General features: G+C 41.4%; 2 protein-coding genes across 3 annotated transcripts in view; one reads left to right on the top strand and one right to left on the bottom strand.

Annotated features, from left to right (window-relative positions):
• The window catches only part of crb1 (crumbs cell polarity complex component 1), a 38,999-nt gene extending 36,345 nt beyond the window's left edge, over nt 1–2,654 (top strand). Inside the window, exon 13 of the mRNA XM_034701942.1 lies at nt 1,244–2,654. Within this exon, the coding sequence (XP_034557833.1) occupies nt 1,244–1,462 (219 nt within the window). The 3' untranslated portion in view covers nt 1,463–2,654. The remainder of the gene's footprint in view (nt 1–1,243) is intronic.
• Nucleotides 2,655–2,755: 101 nt separating this feature from the next.
• dennd1b (DENN/MADD domain containing 1B) overlaps nt 2,756–18,142 on the bottom strand; it is a 182,549-nt gene continuing 167,162 nt past the window's right edge. The window contains exons 21-23 of one of the 2 annotated variants that reach the window (XM_034675967.1): nt 12,029–12,114; nt 11,459–11,681; nt 2,756–9,360 (exon numbers count right to left, since the gene is read on the bottom strand). In XM_034675967.1, the coding sequence (XP_034531858.1) occupies nt 8,491–9,360; nt 11,459–11,681; nt 12,029–12,114 (1,179 nt within the window). In that variant the 3' untranslated portion in view covers nt 2,756–8,490. The remainder of the gene's footprint in view (nt 9,361–11,458; nt 11,682–12,028; nt 12,115–18,142) is intronic. The other variant, XM_034675968.1, reaches the window with a different exon arrangement.

Here is an 18,142-nt window from a genome sequence, read left to right on the forward strand (position 1 = left end):
GACTGTTTTGTGTTCAAGGCCTCTTTTTCCTGAACAGTTTCTTCTTCATTAGTTATTAGAGTTTAAAAAACGGGGTTTTACGTCCAGGTTTCCTTTGATTCCCAGCCGCTGTAGAGGGAAACTTGAAAGGACTCACAGCGTCTTGTGACGCTACGCTGTAGGGCGGAGCTCGTTACAGAGGCTTCACAGGCTCTGGCTGCACAATGGCGGCGCCCAGGAGCGCAATTTTTTGGCTTCAGAACCGTACAACGGGAAGAGGCGGAGCAACGCTGTCCATTTTTTATTTACAGTCTATGACTGAGACACTTTCCTGAATCAGTACGACATCCGGGGAGTTTTAACATACTGCAGATTTTGCTCTTGTTCACTTACTACATACTCAGTTTTAACCAAATCAGTACGTACTGCTAGTATAGTAGGCGGTTTTGAAAACAGCCAGTGTGTGTAAGATGATAAAAGAAGGATATAGGAAGCTAAAAAACACATTTTAGCAGATTTTATTAAAGAGGACGGTGTGCTGTTGTACTGAAGATCAGCTCTGATAGATTCAGCCAAAGAGGGTACACACAGCTGTTCCAATATTCAGTACAACAGCATGCCTTTCCCTGTGCTGTTATACCCTTTATCAAGATCATGGGATGCCTCATCCAATGGAATTATTTGGCGAGAACTAACTGTTGTAAAACTTCAGATGCTTTATTTATAGAAGCTTTTCTTCCTGATAGAGAATATCCAGTGTGTGTGTGCGTGTGTGTGTGTGCTAGCTATTCCTGGTGTCTTCTGGTGGTGTAAGTGTTAACAGGATCATCAGGCAGCATCTCGCCCATGCATGTGTGTATGTGTGTGTGTGTGTTTGTGTGTATGTGTGATCCTCCACAGACTGAGCGTGCTCCATACAGCTCGCGGGTTGCTGCCGTGTTGGCACCGTGTCTGGTTGCCTTGGCGGTAGTGGTGATGCTGGGGCTGGCGTTGGCTGCAGCCAAACTCCGAGAGAGGCGGCAGACGGAGGGAGGTTTAAGTCCCCAGCAACTCCAGGCTCCTGGTGGTCGCACTCCACCTGCTGAGCCGGGAAACACATCCATCAGCACTCTGGCAGCGCGCGTGGAGCGGCTGGTGTAGTGACGAGGGGAGAAGTGTGTGTGTGCGAGGTGGAGATAAACAACAAGTCCTGTGTGTGAGCTTCTTTACACCCAACACTTTTTAAAAAACACTCTGATATATCCACCTTTTCTCTCTCTTACAGTTGACCTCCGGGGGTTTGTCCTCCGACCTCTTGCTGTCCGTCAGTCTTGCGTCTGTGGTCCTGCTGCTGGTGCTCATCTTCACCTCCGTCGGCCTCGTGATGACGCTCAACCGGCGAGCCACTCACGGCACCTACAGCCCCAGCCGGCAGGAGAAGGAGGGCTCTCGGGTGGAGATGTGGAGCATCATCCAGCCCCCGCCTATAGAGAGACTCATATGAGACGGAGTCATGGACTGATCTGTTGTTATTATAAGAATGAAGGGCCTGTGATAGAAGTACAGCACATGTAGTCACTCAAATTGGACATGATAAGAGAAGAGACTGCTGAACTCTCATCTGTGCCTTCATTCTAATTTTCACCTGTCTCTCTTCGTTTGCATGAGCAGGTGTGAGATCTCCAGACACTTATCATATTATTTTATCTACCCCAGGTTATTTCAATCTTCCTGAAATGTTTCGCACCTTACTTCAGCATCCAGCAGCCCATCTTCATCTAAATGAAGAGATGGATGGAACAGCTGAACAGAATATCTGGAAAACAGATAAGAAATGGTCTTAATTTGTTATTTGAAAACAAGAGAAAGGAGTTTAAATGTTCTTCCTACTTTAAAGAATGAGTCTGTGTTTGTCTTATTGTGCACAAATCCAAAAACATGTTCCATCATCCCTCATTTCTTCTCATTTTTTTTAAAAGTGGGTCATAAATACGTTACTTTATTATTTTAGAGGCTCAGTGATTTCCTCAGCACTGTTACTTTTAGCCAATGTTACCCGAAACAGATTAAACGATGCCTATTCAAGGACTATTTTCAGACGTGGATTAACACAAATCTGGTGCTTAAGTGATATTTTTTACAGTATTGGACGACAATGGGGCTCTATGGCACAAATGAATGACTGTAAGGCTTCAGCTGCATGAACAAATCTTTAAAGGAGGTGACATATGTTTTGTTTGGTTGATTAAAGTCGAGGTAATAATCAATTCATGTGTATCTGTTACAAGAACCTTCTTTCTAGCTCTCTGTATTGCATCAGATATGATATTTTTATTGATACAGGGAGGATGTTTCAAAGTGTAGCTCCTCAGGATGTACAGGATAAGCTCAGGATAGTTCAGGATAAGGGTTAGAATCACTTTAGGTTAAGTTGCACTAGTTGAGAATAGTTTCTTTTTTGTGGGTTTAGTCAGAAAAAGACTGCTGTGTAATTTCAAATGTACATACTGTAATGATGATTTGCTTATAATTTTTAAACTGTGAATTTTCTTTCAACCTTTAATTTGTGGCACTTGTACAAAGTAAATGTGGTTAATTTAAGAACATGTATTCAAGGTTTCTACTTGAAGAGTTGACGTAGCATTTTTACATCCCTGTTAGCCAAATCAATCAATAAATAAATGCATTGATATTCACGCACAGCGACATTGTCCTTCAAAATAAAACAGCAATCTGTATTTGAATTGTGTGCTTTTATCAAAATGACTTTGGTGACAAAAAAAAAGGAGTCCAGTAATGCATAAGCATGAAACAGTATAATTTATTTTCAGTTCACAGTGCATACATTGTGTGCAGATGCACCAAGTTACTCATGATTAGCACATTAGATTGACCTCAGTTGTGTAAGACAGTTTTCTGTGCGATGACAACATGCAAGTGTGCACAGAATTAAGAAATCAGTAATTGGCATATCAAAGAGTTAATCGTCATTACAATACCCAAACAAGAGACTGGAATGAGTTTCTCACTGCAACGTGTCCAATGTCACTACACTGAGAAGATAATGTTAAAATGTGTGGTGAAGAGGAAGTGATGTTACATCTCTGCAAAGCTGATATCACTTTAAAGTACCTCAGTAAAAGCTGCTACATTATCTGTCACCTGCTGCTCACTCTGGAACTGTAATCACAGGACAGTTAGGCGTTACCCCAAAATTAACAATCGGACTACTTTACACTCTGCTGCTAGCAGGCATCAGGAATGTTATCACAAGCCTGTTCTTCATTGTTTGGACAACAGAAGTGAAAGGTGGACCACAGTTACTAAAGCTTTTCTTACCATCAATTAACCACATTCACATGGCGGCCATTTTTCTCCATTGTTATACACAGGGTGGGAACGGTCTAAGCTAAGCTAACGTAAACATTGTAAATCTGACTAATCTTTATAATATCACTGCTCCTCGGTATATCAGCAACTGGAAAGTCAATAAATTATTAAATTACTGAGGGGATGTGGCCATACTTCCAGTTCCAACATATTTCATGACCTGTTAGCCAACGTCAGACAACAGCTAGCAGATGTGACTTAAGCTAGGAATTTACCTCCTTGCTAAGCTGCTAGATAAAAATGAATTGCCATGCTAAAGTCATTTTTGCTATGAATGTAACTTCTAGCTAATATAATTTTGTCTGAAAATGTCTGCGTTGTTTATTAAACATAAGATGGGAATTAGCTAGTATACATTTTAAATGAATGCTGGGTTGTTATTGAATTGCTAGCTAAAATAGTATAAGCTGTGAATATTCTACCTAGATATTTTAAATTAGCTTGGAATTAGATATTTACATAATGCGAGTTTAATTCCCAGCTACATTATTTTGAGTTTGTGTTCCCTAGCTTATTTAATGTTAGCTAAGAATTTATTTCCTAGCTAATGGAATGATAGCCACCATCAGACAACAGCTGATGTTAGAAGTCATCAAATAATTGATGTTATTGTAAGCTAACACTTAAAGGCCAACAGTACCAAATGCTAGTGTGACATAATATAAACTGTAATGGTGTGAATTCCTTGCTCTTTTTATGTTAGCTGTTAAAACACCTTCTGGCTAATGTGATTTTAGCTAGGAATTTACTTCCTTGCTAAGAAGTTAGCTTGAAATATTCATTTTAGCTAATACAATGGCTGAAAATTCACTGCCTTGCGAAAGTAATGTAACTTATAGCTAATGGAATATTGGCTGGAAATGTCATTGTTAACAAATGTGAGATGGGAATTAGCTAAAGTAGTTGCTAGTTGTTAATGAATTGCTAGCTAAAGTAGTATAAGCTGTGAGTATGCTACCTGGCTATTTTAAATTAGCTGGGAATTCGCTATTTGTTTGCCACCGTCAGACAACAGATAATGTTAGCATTCAACTGATGCTACTGAAAGCTAATACTGAAAGCTAACAGTCCCATATGATAGTGTGACATAATACAATAGTAAAGATGTAAATTCCTAGCTCATGTTATGTTAGCTGTCAAAATACCTTCTGGCTAATATGATTTTAGCTAGGAATTTACGTCTTTGCTAGAGTAATGTTTGCTATGAATGTAGCTTCTAGCTAATATAATTTTGGCTGGACATTTCTTGATTGCTAATTAAATATAAGATGGGAATTAGCTAAAGTGGTTGCTAGTTGTTAAAGAATTGCTAGCTTAAGTAGTATTAGCTGTGAATACACTACCTAGCTGATGTTACATTAGCTATGAATTTGCTGTTTACATCACGTAACGTGAGTTTAATTCTCAGCTACGTTATTGTGTGCTTGTATTCCCTAGCTTATTTAAAGTTAGCTTCCTAGCTAATGGAATGTTACCTGTAGAGTGGTTAAATACAAACATGGGCAGTTGAAGGGTTTTCCATTATCAATTGCTTATTATTTGAGAAGCTGGGAATGATAACCACGGCCATATACCCCACGTTTTAACAACTTAATTTTGGAATACAGAAGTTAAACATGATGCAACATTTGAGCTTCACACCCTGCGTATAGCAACAGAGGAAAACGTCGGCCATGCTCATGTGGCGAATAGCAGCTGACCAATCAAGTTTTTCTTCCATGAACCTCTGAGTCATATCTACAGGAGCCACTGACCAAGGTTGAAATGAATTCTTCTAAAACACAAGGCAGATGACAAATAACTCAACAATATCCAATACAAGGCAAAATGAGTACTGTGTGATACCCCGATGCTTTATCCATCATCACTTTGGATTTGATGGTTTCGGAAAATACTGAAATAATAACAAATACCAACAAAAAGACCTTATCTTTAAAAGTAAGCAAAACAAAATCATATCATTCAACATACACAAGTACATACATGCAGATACAACAATTAGCATTGTACCACGTACAAGCAAGCATCAGTCTCTGCTTATTTTGATTCGAAGGTTTCAAATGCTTTTCAACATGAATGGCTACACGGGACATTAGTTAATATTCTCTCTTATTTGTTTCCTTCCAAAAATAAAATCTAAACACATTCAAATATTAGGTGTCATTTTTTGCAACAGACGATACCAACCATATATTTAATCTATTTATTCATGTAAAATAAACTCAAGCCAGCAAAAATACTTGTCTATTCAGTTGAAAATAATTTTTCATTCATATGAAAACAACTAGAGAAACTCCTCTGAGAGATTTTTTTTCCATACAGTCAACTCAGAGTAAGTGTTAAAGGTGATTTCTTTTAAAAAATGGGACCCCAAAGAAAACAGAAACACAAACTATACAAGTAAATCACCTATTTAGTACAATCAAAGAAAGTACCTAATGTACAAAAAGTCATATAACTCAGAGAAACGCTGAGGTCTCTTCTTGAACACAGGCGGGACGATTCCCACCAGAAAAAAAGAAATGCACTGACTAACTGCAGCCGGGCCGCAGCCTGAAGTTTGAAACAAAGCAGCTACAAAAGCAATGCTAGTACCCGAGTTCACTTCAGGTCAGTTTAAGGACCAGATTCTGATGATTAAATAAAGACTACAATGCTCAAAGTTCCTCTGTGTGATTTAAGGTGGTCTGAGAAATTGCATACACCTCCTTTCTTTAATACTGTACCTTGTTCTTGTTATACTGGGTGGTACTCCCACTGTATAAGGCACACCATACACACCATTCTGTCATTAACACTCATAGTCACACCTCAAGCAAAATATACTTTATATATTATTATTCTTTTATTATTATAATGGGACACATGAGGTTGACTCCCATAAGGGGGTACTTTAGTTGTGAATAATTCATCAAGTAAATCTGTGCATTAAATGTAATAACTCTTTAAGGACTGACCTTTTTGATCATTTTAAATATTTGCATAGTAAATAAGTCTTTAAAGTGTTTACAATGTGAAAGGCCAGTGCAGAGATTATTTTTGGAGTCTGTTTTTTTTTTTTACTCTTTTTGGAAACACTAGGACCCATTCCTGGGCTTTTAGAAGCACGCCAAAGACTTTATGAGCGAATCGTTAACGCAGACCAGCACTCAGAAAGCGGAGAAATAGCTGCTATTAAACTGCCACACCGACTGGCGTCTGGCATAAATCATAAGAACAACGGACCATAAATGTAATAATCCCAACGCAAGCACACCAAAAGCTTTCTTCTTCTTTTTTTTTTTCTCTGGGTTTGTGGCGGCACAGAGAACGATGGAAACCCACAATCACTGGAAGCGGCGTTCCTCTCCACAGGAGAGTCTGTTAAAGGAAAACTTTTGACTGTGTACACATTACATCCATGTAAGCTACTCTCTGAGGAGAACTATTGCTTCATTACAGTACAATCATCAGCCACCACAGTACAGTACAGTGTGTGACTCAAACCTACGAGGACAGAGAGTGCATTTCCTCCTGCTGGCAAAGACAAGGAGACAGAAGGGAGCCTGAAATAAGACCGGTGATATCGACTGAAAGTATGAAAATCAATGTTAATTCTTCCGGATACTCTGCAGCTCAGAAACTCCCTCCAGCTTTAGCATAATTCTTCATTATTATGGCTTTTAAATCACGTATATGTCGTCATTTTCTACTATCAGTGAAGAAGCCGTCAGAGATTTGTCGCCAAATATCACCAGCCTTATGCTTTCAAGTGTTAAGGTGGAGGGTGACAACAAGATGATGTTACAGGCTGGAAAGCTGCACAAGGGGGGGGGGGTGTAACGATGGTTTAAAGAAGATAGAAAAGGACTTGGACCACTGAAACTGGCATGTAAATATACAGGACATAACTGTTTTTGCTTCTCTTCAGAGTTACAGGAGAGTCCTGAGGGAAGAGGTCAGACACAGAGAGAGAGAGAGAGAGAGAGAGAGAGAGAGAGAGAGAGAGAGAGAGAGAGAGAGAGAGGTTCCTCCATGCACATCTCATTACCTAGAATGCAATTAAAAACAGCAGCTTAAAGCACGTCAGATATATATTAAATTATCTATGAGTATTACAGTGCTGTTGAAGAAATATTACAGATCTGAGAGTAACAAAGAGATCTGAGTACCTGTTATGGTATCTGAAGGTTAAGACACCAGAGTATCAAAAACAAATCACATGTCCATTTAAGGCATTGTGATAAAAAAAGAAAACATTTATATTACACAGTGTGGAATTAATTCAAAGGCCGGAGTGGACTTTGCGTGTGGATGATCTGGTCTCACTTTGATGTTTTTGCTCAAGGATTTGAATCCCATGTGGTTCAGACTGAGATAATCTATTTATCTATAAGTGCAAATCTAATTTGAGTAAGTGAAATGTTCTTTGAGGGATTAGTGGAGGATATATCACCTTTTCTTAATCCTGACAGGACTAAGCGCTTATTAAAGTAGATTATACCAACATTTTTGGTTTGTTCTGGGGTTTTCTGGTCTTGATTTAGATAACAGAGTGCTATACCACACTGAAAATACATCCCTATAGTTGTTTTGTTCGTGAATTACTCAAAAGTGTTGTTAAATTTTTCTTACGTTGAATAAATCAAAACAAATGAGAAATCCTGCACTTCAAACACGTTAAAATTTGTAATATTATGGCTTCAGTTTGTGTATTTGAAGTGCTTTTCCTCAGATAACTACTCATTTTAGGGAGATTATTTTGGCCTGATTCTTTTCACAATCCTTTAATTTGAAGTTTTATACGAAAAAGAAAAATACAGACGTTATTTTTAAATACATTTCGTCACAAAGACTGAATTTGAGGAAATTCTGAGTACTTCTTTTTCCCATTAAATACAGTTTCTACACTGGAATACTTTTTCACTGGTTTCAAGAAAATGACACCGAACCCTCTCCTCTTGTTTCCTGCTCTGCTCGGCTATGACTCTTTATGTGAGTATATGACATCAAACTTTTATATCTTTTATCCTGACAGCTAACTATGTTCTCTGAGACTGTGGATAGTTGTAAAAAGCTGTGTAATAGTTGTAAAAGTGTATATAAGTGGAGAGACTTCAGCAGAGCCCATGGTGCATTACAGACACTGAGTCTCTGACGTCTCTACGACTCCTTGGCAGCGTTCCCCGGGACCTGGTGGTGACTGTTGTTACAGTGGACCTGTGACAGCTGCAGGACTGAGCTGAGGCAACACATGGAGTCAATCTCCTCCAGGAGACCCTGACCCTGATCCTGCACCGCGCCCGTCCCCGAGCCCTTACCCTGACCTAGACACAGGTTGAGCCCCAGGAGACCCTCCTTGGACACCTCCTTCTCCCAGGGGACCTGCACAGTGGCCTGGCTGTTCCTCGCTGGGCTCACCTGAAGCCCCCCGTCATACTGGCCCCTGCTGCCCTGCCTGTGGAGGGCCTTTTCCTGGTAGTGCCTCACTGTCTCCTTGGAGAGCACCTTCCTCCTCAGGATGCTGGTGGAGGCAGTGTGGTTCTGGTTCTGAGGAGGCTCTGTAATGGGTTGGGGTTCTGAGATGGTCCGACAGCGGCTCACTGGTCCAGGAGAATATGTGGGGTGAGAAACTGGAGAACTGTAGGTGTGGGAGAGAGTGGGAGAAGGTGGCGTGGGTGTGACTCTGCGGACCAGTGAGGGGGAGTAGGAGAAGCGGTCTCCTGGATGTCGCCCCGAAGGTAAAGGGTTGGGGTCAGAGTTCGGTGGATTGGGAGGTAACTTGAGGGGGTCAGAGTTCTGGGCAGTGGATGAAGCTGTGGCAGGGGGTGCTGGGGGAGGGATTGTGGGTTTCTTTGACACCTTCAGGCTGCTCTTGTTGGGCTGTCTGCGAGGAGACGGGGGGAGATGTTTCCCGTGGACTGCGCTGTCATCCTGGCCCATGTTCCAGCCGCTCTGATCTACACCTCCTCCACCAACACCACCACCGTTCTCATCTGCAGGTTTGGACTCACTGGGGGGTATGGGTTTGCTCTGGGACAGAAAAAACAACAAATATGAGGAAACCAAATCCATCATGAAGAGAACTAGGATTGCATTTTCTGCAGTGTTTGCATAGACTGCATTAAACATGGCTGTAGTCTCATTGTCTCACTAACTGGCCTGTCAATCAAGTCAGCCAAGCCCCTGATCATGGCTTATTGTGGAGAACTTATAACCTCAATAGATGAGTTACAAAAATAATTCACCTCCTTCAGTCTATTCGAATAAAGAAACAGGCTGTACAGACCACAACCGTTTTTTTGTACCCGGCTGTAAACACTTTTAATTCAGCTGTAAAATGAGCATTATAACACAGGTGTTAATGGGTTTCCCTTGGCCTGCCTCAAGTGGACACAAGAGGAACTACAGTTTTCCACTCTGCTGCACTGACTTCATTTTTTGACCCTAGAGGTTGCTATATACATTTTTGAGGGAGGTTAGTATATTCAATGAAACACATAAAACTTTCCTTTTTGATAAAGCTTATAGTTAGAGCTGGATCAGGCTTGGACCAGGTCCTAGTTATGCTGCTATAGGCTTAGACTGACACACTGGGATCCTATCTCTCTCTGCAGGTCTCTTACTCTCTAACTCTTCCTGTCCCTTTAAAGTTACTAACCATATACCTTTCTGGAGTCCCTGAGCTCCCTTGTCTCGTAGGTTCCTCTGGATCTGGGTCAGACTGAGTCTTACCCTGTCTTGAAGTTGGGTCTCTGTTCATAATATGACATAGAGTGGTCTAGACCTCCTATGTTTGTAAAAGCGTCCTGAGATAACGTTTGTTGTGATTTGGCGCTATTGAGATTGATTGATCTCAAGTCCATTATTTCCCCCGTCTATTTATCAATATGCAATAATTACTTCATCCCTCTCCTAACATGTGCAATACATTTTTCTACCCATCTTCTTAGTTCTGTGCATTGTTTTTAACCTATGTCACTAGTCTGTGCACATTTTTCTTTGCATCACTAGTTTTGTAAATATATGTTAATGTACTTATTTAGTTGTGTATATACATTCTTAAGATATACTTATTTTACTTTCTTTAATTTGAATTGTTAATAGCTTTTTAATAATTGCTATTTTATGGCTCTTGTTTACTTGACTAATTTGCTGCTGTAACACTTTAAATTTCCCCGTTGTGGGACGAATAAAGGAATATCTTATCTTATTGTATCTCTTATCCATCTCACCACTATCATCTCTCTCTTTCTTCATCTCCCTCTATCCCTCTCTCCAACACGGTCTCAGCAGATGTGTGTCTAACATGAGTCTGCTCCTGCTGGAGGTTTCTGCCTGTTAAAGGAAGTTTGTCCTTGCCACTGTAACTTGCTAAATGCTGCAAAGTGCTCTGCTCATGGTGGATTAAGATGAGATCAGACTGAGTCCTGTCTGTAAGATGGGACTGGATCTGATCCTGTCTTGATGTTGGGTCTTTGTTAATAATAGAACATAGAGTACGGTCTAGACCTGCTCTGTTTTGAAAGAGTCTGAGGATAATGTTTGTTGTGATTTGTTGCTTTATAAATAAAGATTGATTACTGTTGAGTTTGCAATAATATTTTTTCTATCTGAAAACAAACTCAAGTTAAATCATAAATGAATTCATAAATAGAATGTGAATTAATTGCAGAGTATTTTGATAATTGATTAACGGTGTCAGTTATTTTTAAAGCATAAATATCAAATGATTCCTGGTTGCAGCTTCTTGAATTTAAGAATCTGCTTCTTTTCTTTGTCATTTAAAATGATACACACAGACTGCATTAGTTCAAGACTGTGGGCTGGATAGAACAAACCATTAGAGGCAGCCACTTTGGGTTCTGGGAAATAGTGATGGATATTTTAAATTATGTTGAATTAAAAAAAAAGAAAGAAAGAAAGGAAAATATTTTTTTAATCATGAAATTATTCCAAATATTCCTAGTGCAAAATAAGTTCATTTGACCTCAGAAAAGAGCCGTACAGCAGATTGAATGATTGTCTAACTTCATACTCGTGGACTCAGTGCCATATACATGAATCAGCCCTCTGCTCTGAACCCACTCTGTGCAGGCAGCCTGTGTTATTGTGTGTGTTTCTTGCATACCGGCGGCTTGTAGTCTAATTCTTCTATGGATCTGAAGAAGTCCAGACTCTTTGCAGCGCTGAGTTTTCCTTGCTCCAAAGTCGTGGTGTTCAACGAGTCCAGAATCTCCTCCAGCAGGTTCATCTGGCCCGAGCGAGACGAGTCTATGTCGAGCTCTAGAGAGTAGGAATCATCGCTGTCCTCGGTATAAGAAGGGACATCCCCGCTGTCCTCTGAGGAAATCCTAGTGAGAGACAAACAAATACAATACTCAATGTTTATTATTTGTTATTGAGGTGATATCACACAAATACACCGTGAGAAGCAGCTCCTCTGGGAAGCTGCATGGCTGTCATTTCTTTCAACTCTTCTTAAATCTGCCCACTTGGGGGCAGTATTATCATGGGGAAAAGAAAGGCAGAGGAAGCTTTGAAAAGCAACTCGCATCCTGTTATCAACTTCCCCTTTAGAAAATGAATCAGTCAGCCAGCAAAAGTTCTCACGTCTGAACTTAGATGACATATACAGCATGAAAAAGGCTTCAGTGAAAATATGTTGTGAGGCGACAGGCCATAAAAACAGGGTGCTTACTTGCTCGCGCTGTCCAGCTCGTCATCGTCTAGCCCGTAGCCGAGGTCTCGAGGGCCCATGCTCATGGGAGACTTATTGAAGTTCTGCTGTTAATGAGAACAACACAGCAAAGTGGATGTAGTTAGACTCAAAGAATTACATTATAAAACAATAAAAGTGGACCCGAGAGGGTTTCAGCTTACAGATACAAGGCTCAAGATAAACACGGCGCTCAGACAGTTTGTTGTTCTGCTGAGGTGTACTTTTTCATAAAACGCCCTCATAGAAATAAAGATGCAGGTCTGTGTCTGGTGGGTCCCCCATAACACAGGAGCACTGGCTTGTTTTAATGAGCCCGGACCCTTAGGGTTGAGACTAAATTTGTCAAATTTCTGTCTGGGGATAAAAATCTTTAAGATCCCCCTGCAGTATTTTATCAAACTCAGCGTTCTAAGCTCCGCTCTGCGAGCACAGATAGAGTAGTTACTGCGTTAACGCTTTGCATGTGATTGTGTTTGTCACTGCAGTGAGTGTGGACTGCTCGGTGTGTACCGTAGTTGTCTCACACAGTGGGTTTAATAAGCCACCTGTGTACCATGTTTAATGGGCGGGTTAAAGAAGAGACAGAAGCTTCACAGAGCAGGGCAGGACTCTCCCCATGGGAGCCCAAATCTGCCCCAGGCCACTTATTAACATGCCTTCCACTACGACGCACATGTTCCCCTCTCACTGCATGTGCATGTTCGCTTATGTTAACACTATTGCACTCTCTAATTTACACTCTCTGCATTTTGTACATTTACCTTCCTGCATATTGCCTGACATCTCTGAGATCTTTGTATTTTGGTTATATCTCAAATCATCCTGCAGGCTCTGCAGGGTTTGATTCTTCAGAGGGGAGCAGCTAACATGCTAGCACTGGTATTGGGGATGTTTGCAGTGTTTTCCCTGCTCTTTTCTTTACTCTAGCTAAGCTCCGCCTCTGCGATCTGTCTGAAATGTTCTCTATAAACTCACATCAGGCACATTCACAAAGATCAACTCTCAGAAAAGTGTTCAGTGCAACCTGAAAGTGAGCTGAGTTCAGGAGTGAAGACGGCAGAGTTTGAGTGTGTTGTGGTCGTGGAAGCAAAAATCAGTGAAGAATCAAAAGAAGTATGTAACACTAAAAGATTGAAGGAGGAAAGGAATGGATGTAAAAAGGAAGGAAGGACATATTGAGAGGTGAGGAAATAAAGAATGATGGGAATGGAGAGAGGGGGGGGGGGCGTCGAGTATTGGACCTGTGAATCAAGCCGGTCTTGATTAGCCGACAGAGTGCCAGCCAGACAGGCGGAATGTAACGTGTGGCTGGCCTGGCCTCATTTAGGGCTCGTGTTCGGCCATGGAAGACTCACACACACACACACACACTCACACACTCACACACACACACACAGTCACATACGCACCCTATTACAAAAAAAATAACACAAAGAGTTAAAGTGCCATTTTCTCCATAAAAGTCAGCGGAGGAGATGTGTGCAGTAGCCACTTAAGCCTCTCAGCCATGGGGCTAAACACGAACACATGTGGCGGCTCTGCTGATTGGCCGAGCCGCTCCCCTTCCATGGTAGCTTGGAGCCATAATGAAAGAGATTTCAGAGGGGCTCGGGCCTGGGATCCCTAAACAGCCTTTAATGGATTCCTGTGTCAGGGCAGTAAATCTGGGGGCCGGGCCGACATGCCAGCCAGCCTCAGCGGGCCGATGCTCAGAGTGAAGATGCACCTGTGAGACACTTTGGGACGGGGACTGTTGCACAAACACACACACACACACACAGAGAGAGGAAAATAATGCACAAATATTGTATTCATGGTGCGCAGAGCTATTAAGACGTTTGAATAAGAGAGCAGTGTTTAAGGAAAGCAGGGCCTCTCTGTGCAGCTAGGTGTTTATTAAAGCAAGGTGAACCCAAATACGAGCACACACAGGTCATGAGGCCCGCCCCCCCCCCCCTCTGATCTCTGCCACAGCTCCGGTGCCGTCTACGAACAGGAAGTTCCACAGGGAGCAGTAAATGGATGGTACCTCACTTCACGGCTTTATCAATTTGTCATTCGCTCTCTTCACTGTGACCCTTCGCCGCGGCGGTTCAGACGAAGCTGTTTACAACGAAGCAATGGAAGCCGACGTGTTGCATGGAGGGTTTTTTTTTTAACGTTACGCGGGGGTAGAAAGTATGATTTTGTCTGTAACTTGAAGCTGTCAGAAGCAACAACGGCGGTTAAATCTGAGATCTGAAATTAGATGTCAGAAAACAACAACAAAAATACACTCTTCAAGTTTAGACATTCACGTTGAGATATTCTGGTGTCAAAAGTATGACAGCTCTGCCACCAATCCCGTACCTCCTCAGGCCTGACAGGACAGTGGAAAAGAATGAAACAGCGGAACAACAGATTCTCATACTGCTCCTTCATTAGCTCCTCGCTGTCGGCTAATGGGAAGCTGAAAAGGTGAAAATGAAAAAGGGACTCTCTTTCCCTCCCCACATGCCTTCCTGTCGCCCGTTTTTTCCCCCTCCGTCACTCTGCTGTCAGTGACAGATGTCACAGTTTCTGTCAGTCTGGCTCTCGCTTTTCCTTTCCTCTCTGCCACGACGCCACGAGTGCGACTGCACAGAACGCAGAGAGTGGAGGAGTCAGGAGGAGTCAGGAGGCGGCGGCGGCGGCGGTAGAGGGGCAGGAGTTGTGAAAATAATAAAAATGGTCAGGTTATTTTAGTGACGCTGCTGAAGATCAATGCAGAAATTTGAAGGAGGGGGTAAAAAAATCCTCGTGTGTTCCTTAAATGGAGGAAAAATCCAACATGTGAGCGTCTCACTCCCTCAGAGGGAAAATATCCTTCATTATTTTTGTGTTGCTTGTTATTTACTTTGATTTAAGCTCCTGAGAACTTCAGGAAGTGTAATCACATTAACTACAGTTTCAGCTTTAAACATAAAAAGCAGCACTCTCTCTTTTTGGTATTTATATATTTTTTTAAAGTTATATTTTTGGGACTTTTTGCCTTTACTTTTTATTTTTTTATAGGACAGCTGAAGAGAGACAGGAAATGTGGGGAGCACCTGTCTTGAAGTTGGGTCTCTGTTCATAATTTGACATAGAGTGGTTTAGACCTCCTATGTTTGTAAAAGCATCTTGAGATAACAGATACAAATAAAGATTGATTGATTGATTGATTGGTAGAGAGCGGGGAAAGACATGCAGGATATGGTCTCAGCTGGGAATCGAACCGGCAACCCCTGCAAGAGGACTGTAGCCTCTGTACGTGGGGCGCTTAGACCGCTAGGCCACCAGTGCCCTGAGTCTCTTTGGTATATTTAACAAACCTCTGCATATCTAATCCTTCATGCAACCCTGCAGAACCTGCTGCTGTTAATGCCAAAACAAAGATATAAAATAAATCGAGGGGGCCTCAGAAAGTGTGTCCAGATTTGATATGAAAAATAACATTTCATTTCTGTGTTTACGAGAGGAAAATAGTCATCACCATCGTTTTAGTAGAAACAAACTTTCCCCCTTCTCTTCCCTACTTTTCCCTGCATGACCGGTTATGCAGAACAACGATGCCAGGGCCAAAACGTAGCCGACTTTAATAGCCGGTCTAACATTATACATTTCATATGGTATTTCTGAGTGGGCACTGATCTCACAGCTTGGCAGTGTATGTAAAGAGATGCCGGTAAAATGCAAACAAACCTTGGGGAGAGGCAGAGCCTTTGCAGAAGTACGGCCAAGTCTGTGTCTGCCTGTTAAAGAGCTGCTCACTCCAAAAGGGGGACAGAAAAAAAAACAAAAAAAAAACACAACACACAGCGTTTGAGGAGAGATCCACTGCTCGTCTGTCCAACTGGCTGTAGCTTAAAGCCCGCTTCTCTTTCCCTTACAACAGGAGCCATATAAAAAGAAGGAGAATGTGCATTATGCTCATTCTGAACTCAGCGGCTGAAATCACCAGGTATCTGTGAGAGTGGGAGCGCTGCAGTACTGTGGAGGTGCCAGGAGATGGCACTTTGGTTTCAGCCAGGAGGCGGGCTTGCTCTCTGAGGTGGGGAGAGACTTGAAGTGGAGACTACAAACACATACAAATAACCATGTAAACACACACACACACAAACACACACACAGAGCCAATGCACATAGAGTTTGCTATCATGAATCCTAAGCTTAATTCTAACAATATTCATCCACACTATCAAGTGAAAATGAACATAATAGGCATGATAGATCCATTTTTCACCATTAATTACATAAAAGATTAATTATTCAGTATCATAACACACATACGCTGCATGATTTATGATAAATGCAATAGTTTTCAGCTGCTCAGTTTCACAGAATGCATTGCCAGGCAGGTTCTTCTTATTAGAACATTTAACGCGTACACTTCTAACGTCTTTAGAGCAACACTTTAAGTTAAATGTTGAAGTCTTACATTAAGTGTAAGCTTGTTTAAAACTCAGAGACAGATGATGGTCTCTCATCTTGAAATCATAACCACTCAAATGTACGTTTTTCCTCGTTGTAACACAAGTCATGTGTTCAGTGTACATATGTGTCCACTGGCCATGAACACATGAGCTGTCACACACATCTGCCCATGCATACAGTGTGTACACACACACACACTGAAGTGACTTTGTTCCTGTTTTACATCTTTGTTAGCTCCCTGCTGCTCCTTCAACCCGAGCTGGGAGCTGTTTTGGGGGTTTTTTTTCTCCTCCAGAGCTGGCACCTCTCCTGCCTCGCCAGGTGAAGAGTCCAGAGCCCCGGGGCTGAGCCCGGCCACACGCCTGCTGGCTGTCATTGTCCATAACGCTGCACCAACCTCTCCTCTCCTCTGCTCTCTTAACAGCTGTCAGTCTGCTGTGTCCAACCTGAGGCGTACCGCTGCACACATGCATGTGTTGGTGCGCACACAGCAGACACACATCATCCATTACACAGACGTGGCACTCGCACAAAAACCGAGCAGGAGTCAGAACAATGGCTGCTGTTGTCTGAAACACAGGAGAAGTCAGCGGTCTAACTCCGTCTTGTTTTTTTTGTCAGAATGAAAGGAGAACTCCTACATTCTTAATCAACAAGCTCACCAAACACAACAAATCACCCACATCGCTGCAAACGACAGCAGCACTTTCACTTTGGTACGTGTGTTGGCTGATCAAATAGAATCTGAATTTTATGACTCTGATTATTTTGCAGCGATTAATTAAAGGGAGCTTCTCCTCGATCATTCATTTCATTTCAAGGACAGACACGGAGAGTTCTCAGAAAGAGGAGAGAAAAGAGATGAATGTTAAAAACGTTTCAGGCATCTCTCTTTCATGCCGGAGGAAGGAATGTCTTTAATCACATCACATTTTTTGGGGACATGAGATGATAACATGATTCTGATTTTTTACATGAGTGGAGTGTTAGTTGGTCACTCGGTCAGAGGGAGGAAGATGTGGAGATGAGAATGTTTTGGATGTTAATGCAAATAATTGTATTTTTGGTGTTTGTGGTGAAAAGAGGTATTTTACACTGACTCTAAATGAAGTTTATTTTTCCTCATAACGCCAAAAAATGTGTTTTTATTATAAAGGATGTGATAAACGACAGGTTGGGAATCTTCGGTTGTTTTTATAGAAGTTATCAAAGTTATTTCAAAGCCTTTTTTGTGTTGCAGTGTTGAAATAAACTGTGTTAGACTCAAAAGTGTTTCTGTATCGTTTAGTCATTATGCTCCACATATCTGGAACACACTCCCTGAAAGCTGCAGGTCTGCTCCAACTCTCACCTCTTTTAAATCAAAGACTAAGACTTTTTTTATTTACCTCTGCCTTCCTATCTTAGCTTATTTTAACTCACTTTAAATTAAAATTTTAATGTAATTTTTAATATATTTCTTTTCTTTTCTGTTTTATCATATTTGTCATTTTAATTATGTTCTTTTATGCCTGTCTGAATGTTTCCAATGCGTTTAATGTTTTAATGTAAAGCACATTGAGTTGCCCTCGTGTATGAAATGCACTATACAAATAAAGCTGCCTTGCCTTGCCTATAATAAGTTTCTCAAAATTTCCAAATAAGATAAGATAAGATAAG

The sequence above is a fragment of the Notolabrus celidotus genome, chromosome 2, assembly GCF_009762535.1.
Source record: "Notolabrus celidotus isolate fNotCel1 chromosome 2, fNotCel1.pri, whole genome shotgun sequence".
Lineage (NCBI taxonomy): Eukaryota > Metazoa > Chordata > Actinopteri > Labriformes > Labridae > Notolabrus > Notolabrus celidotus.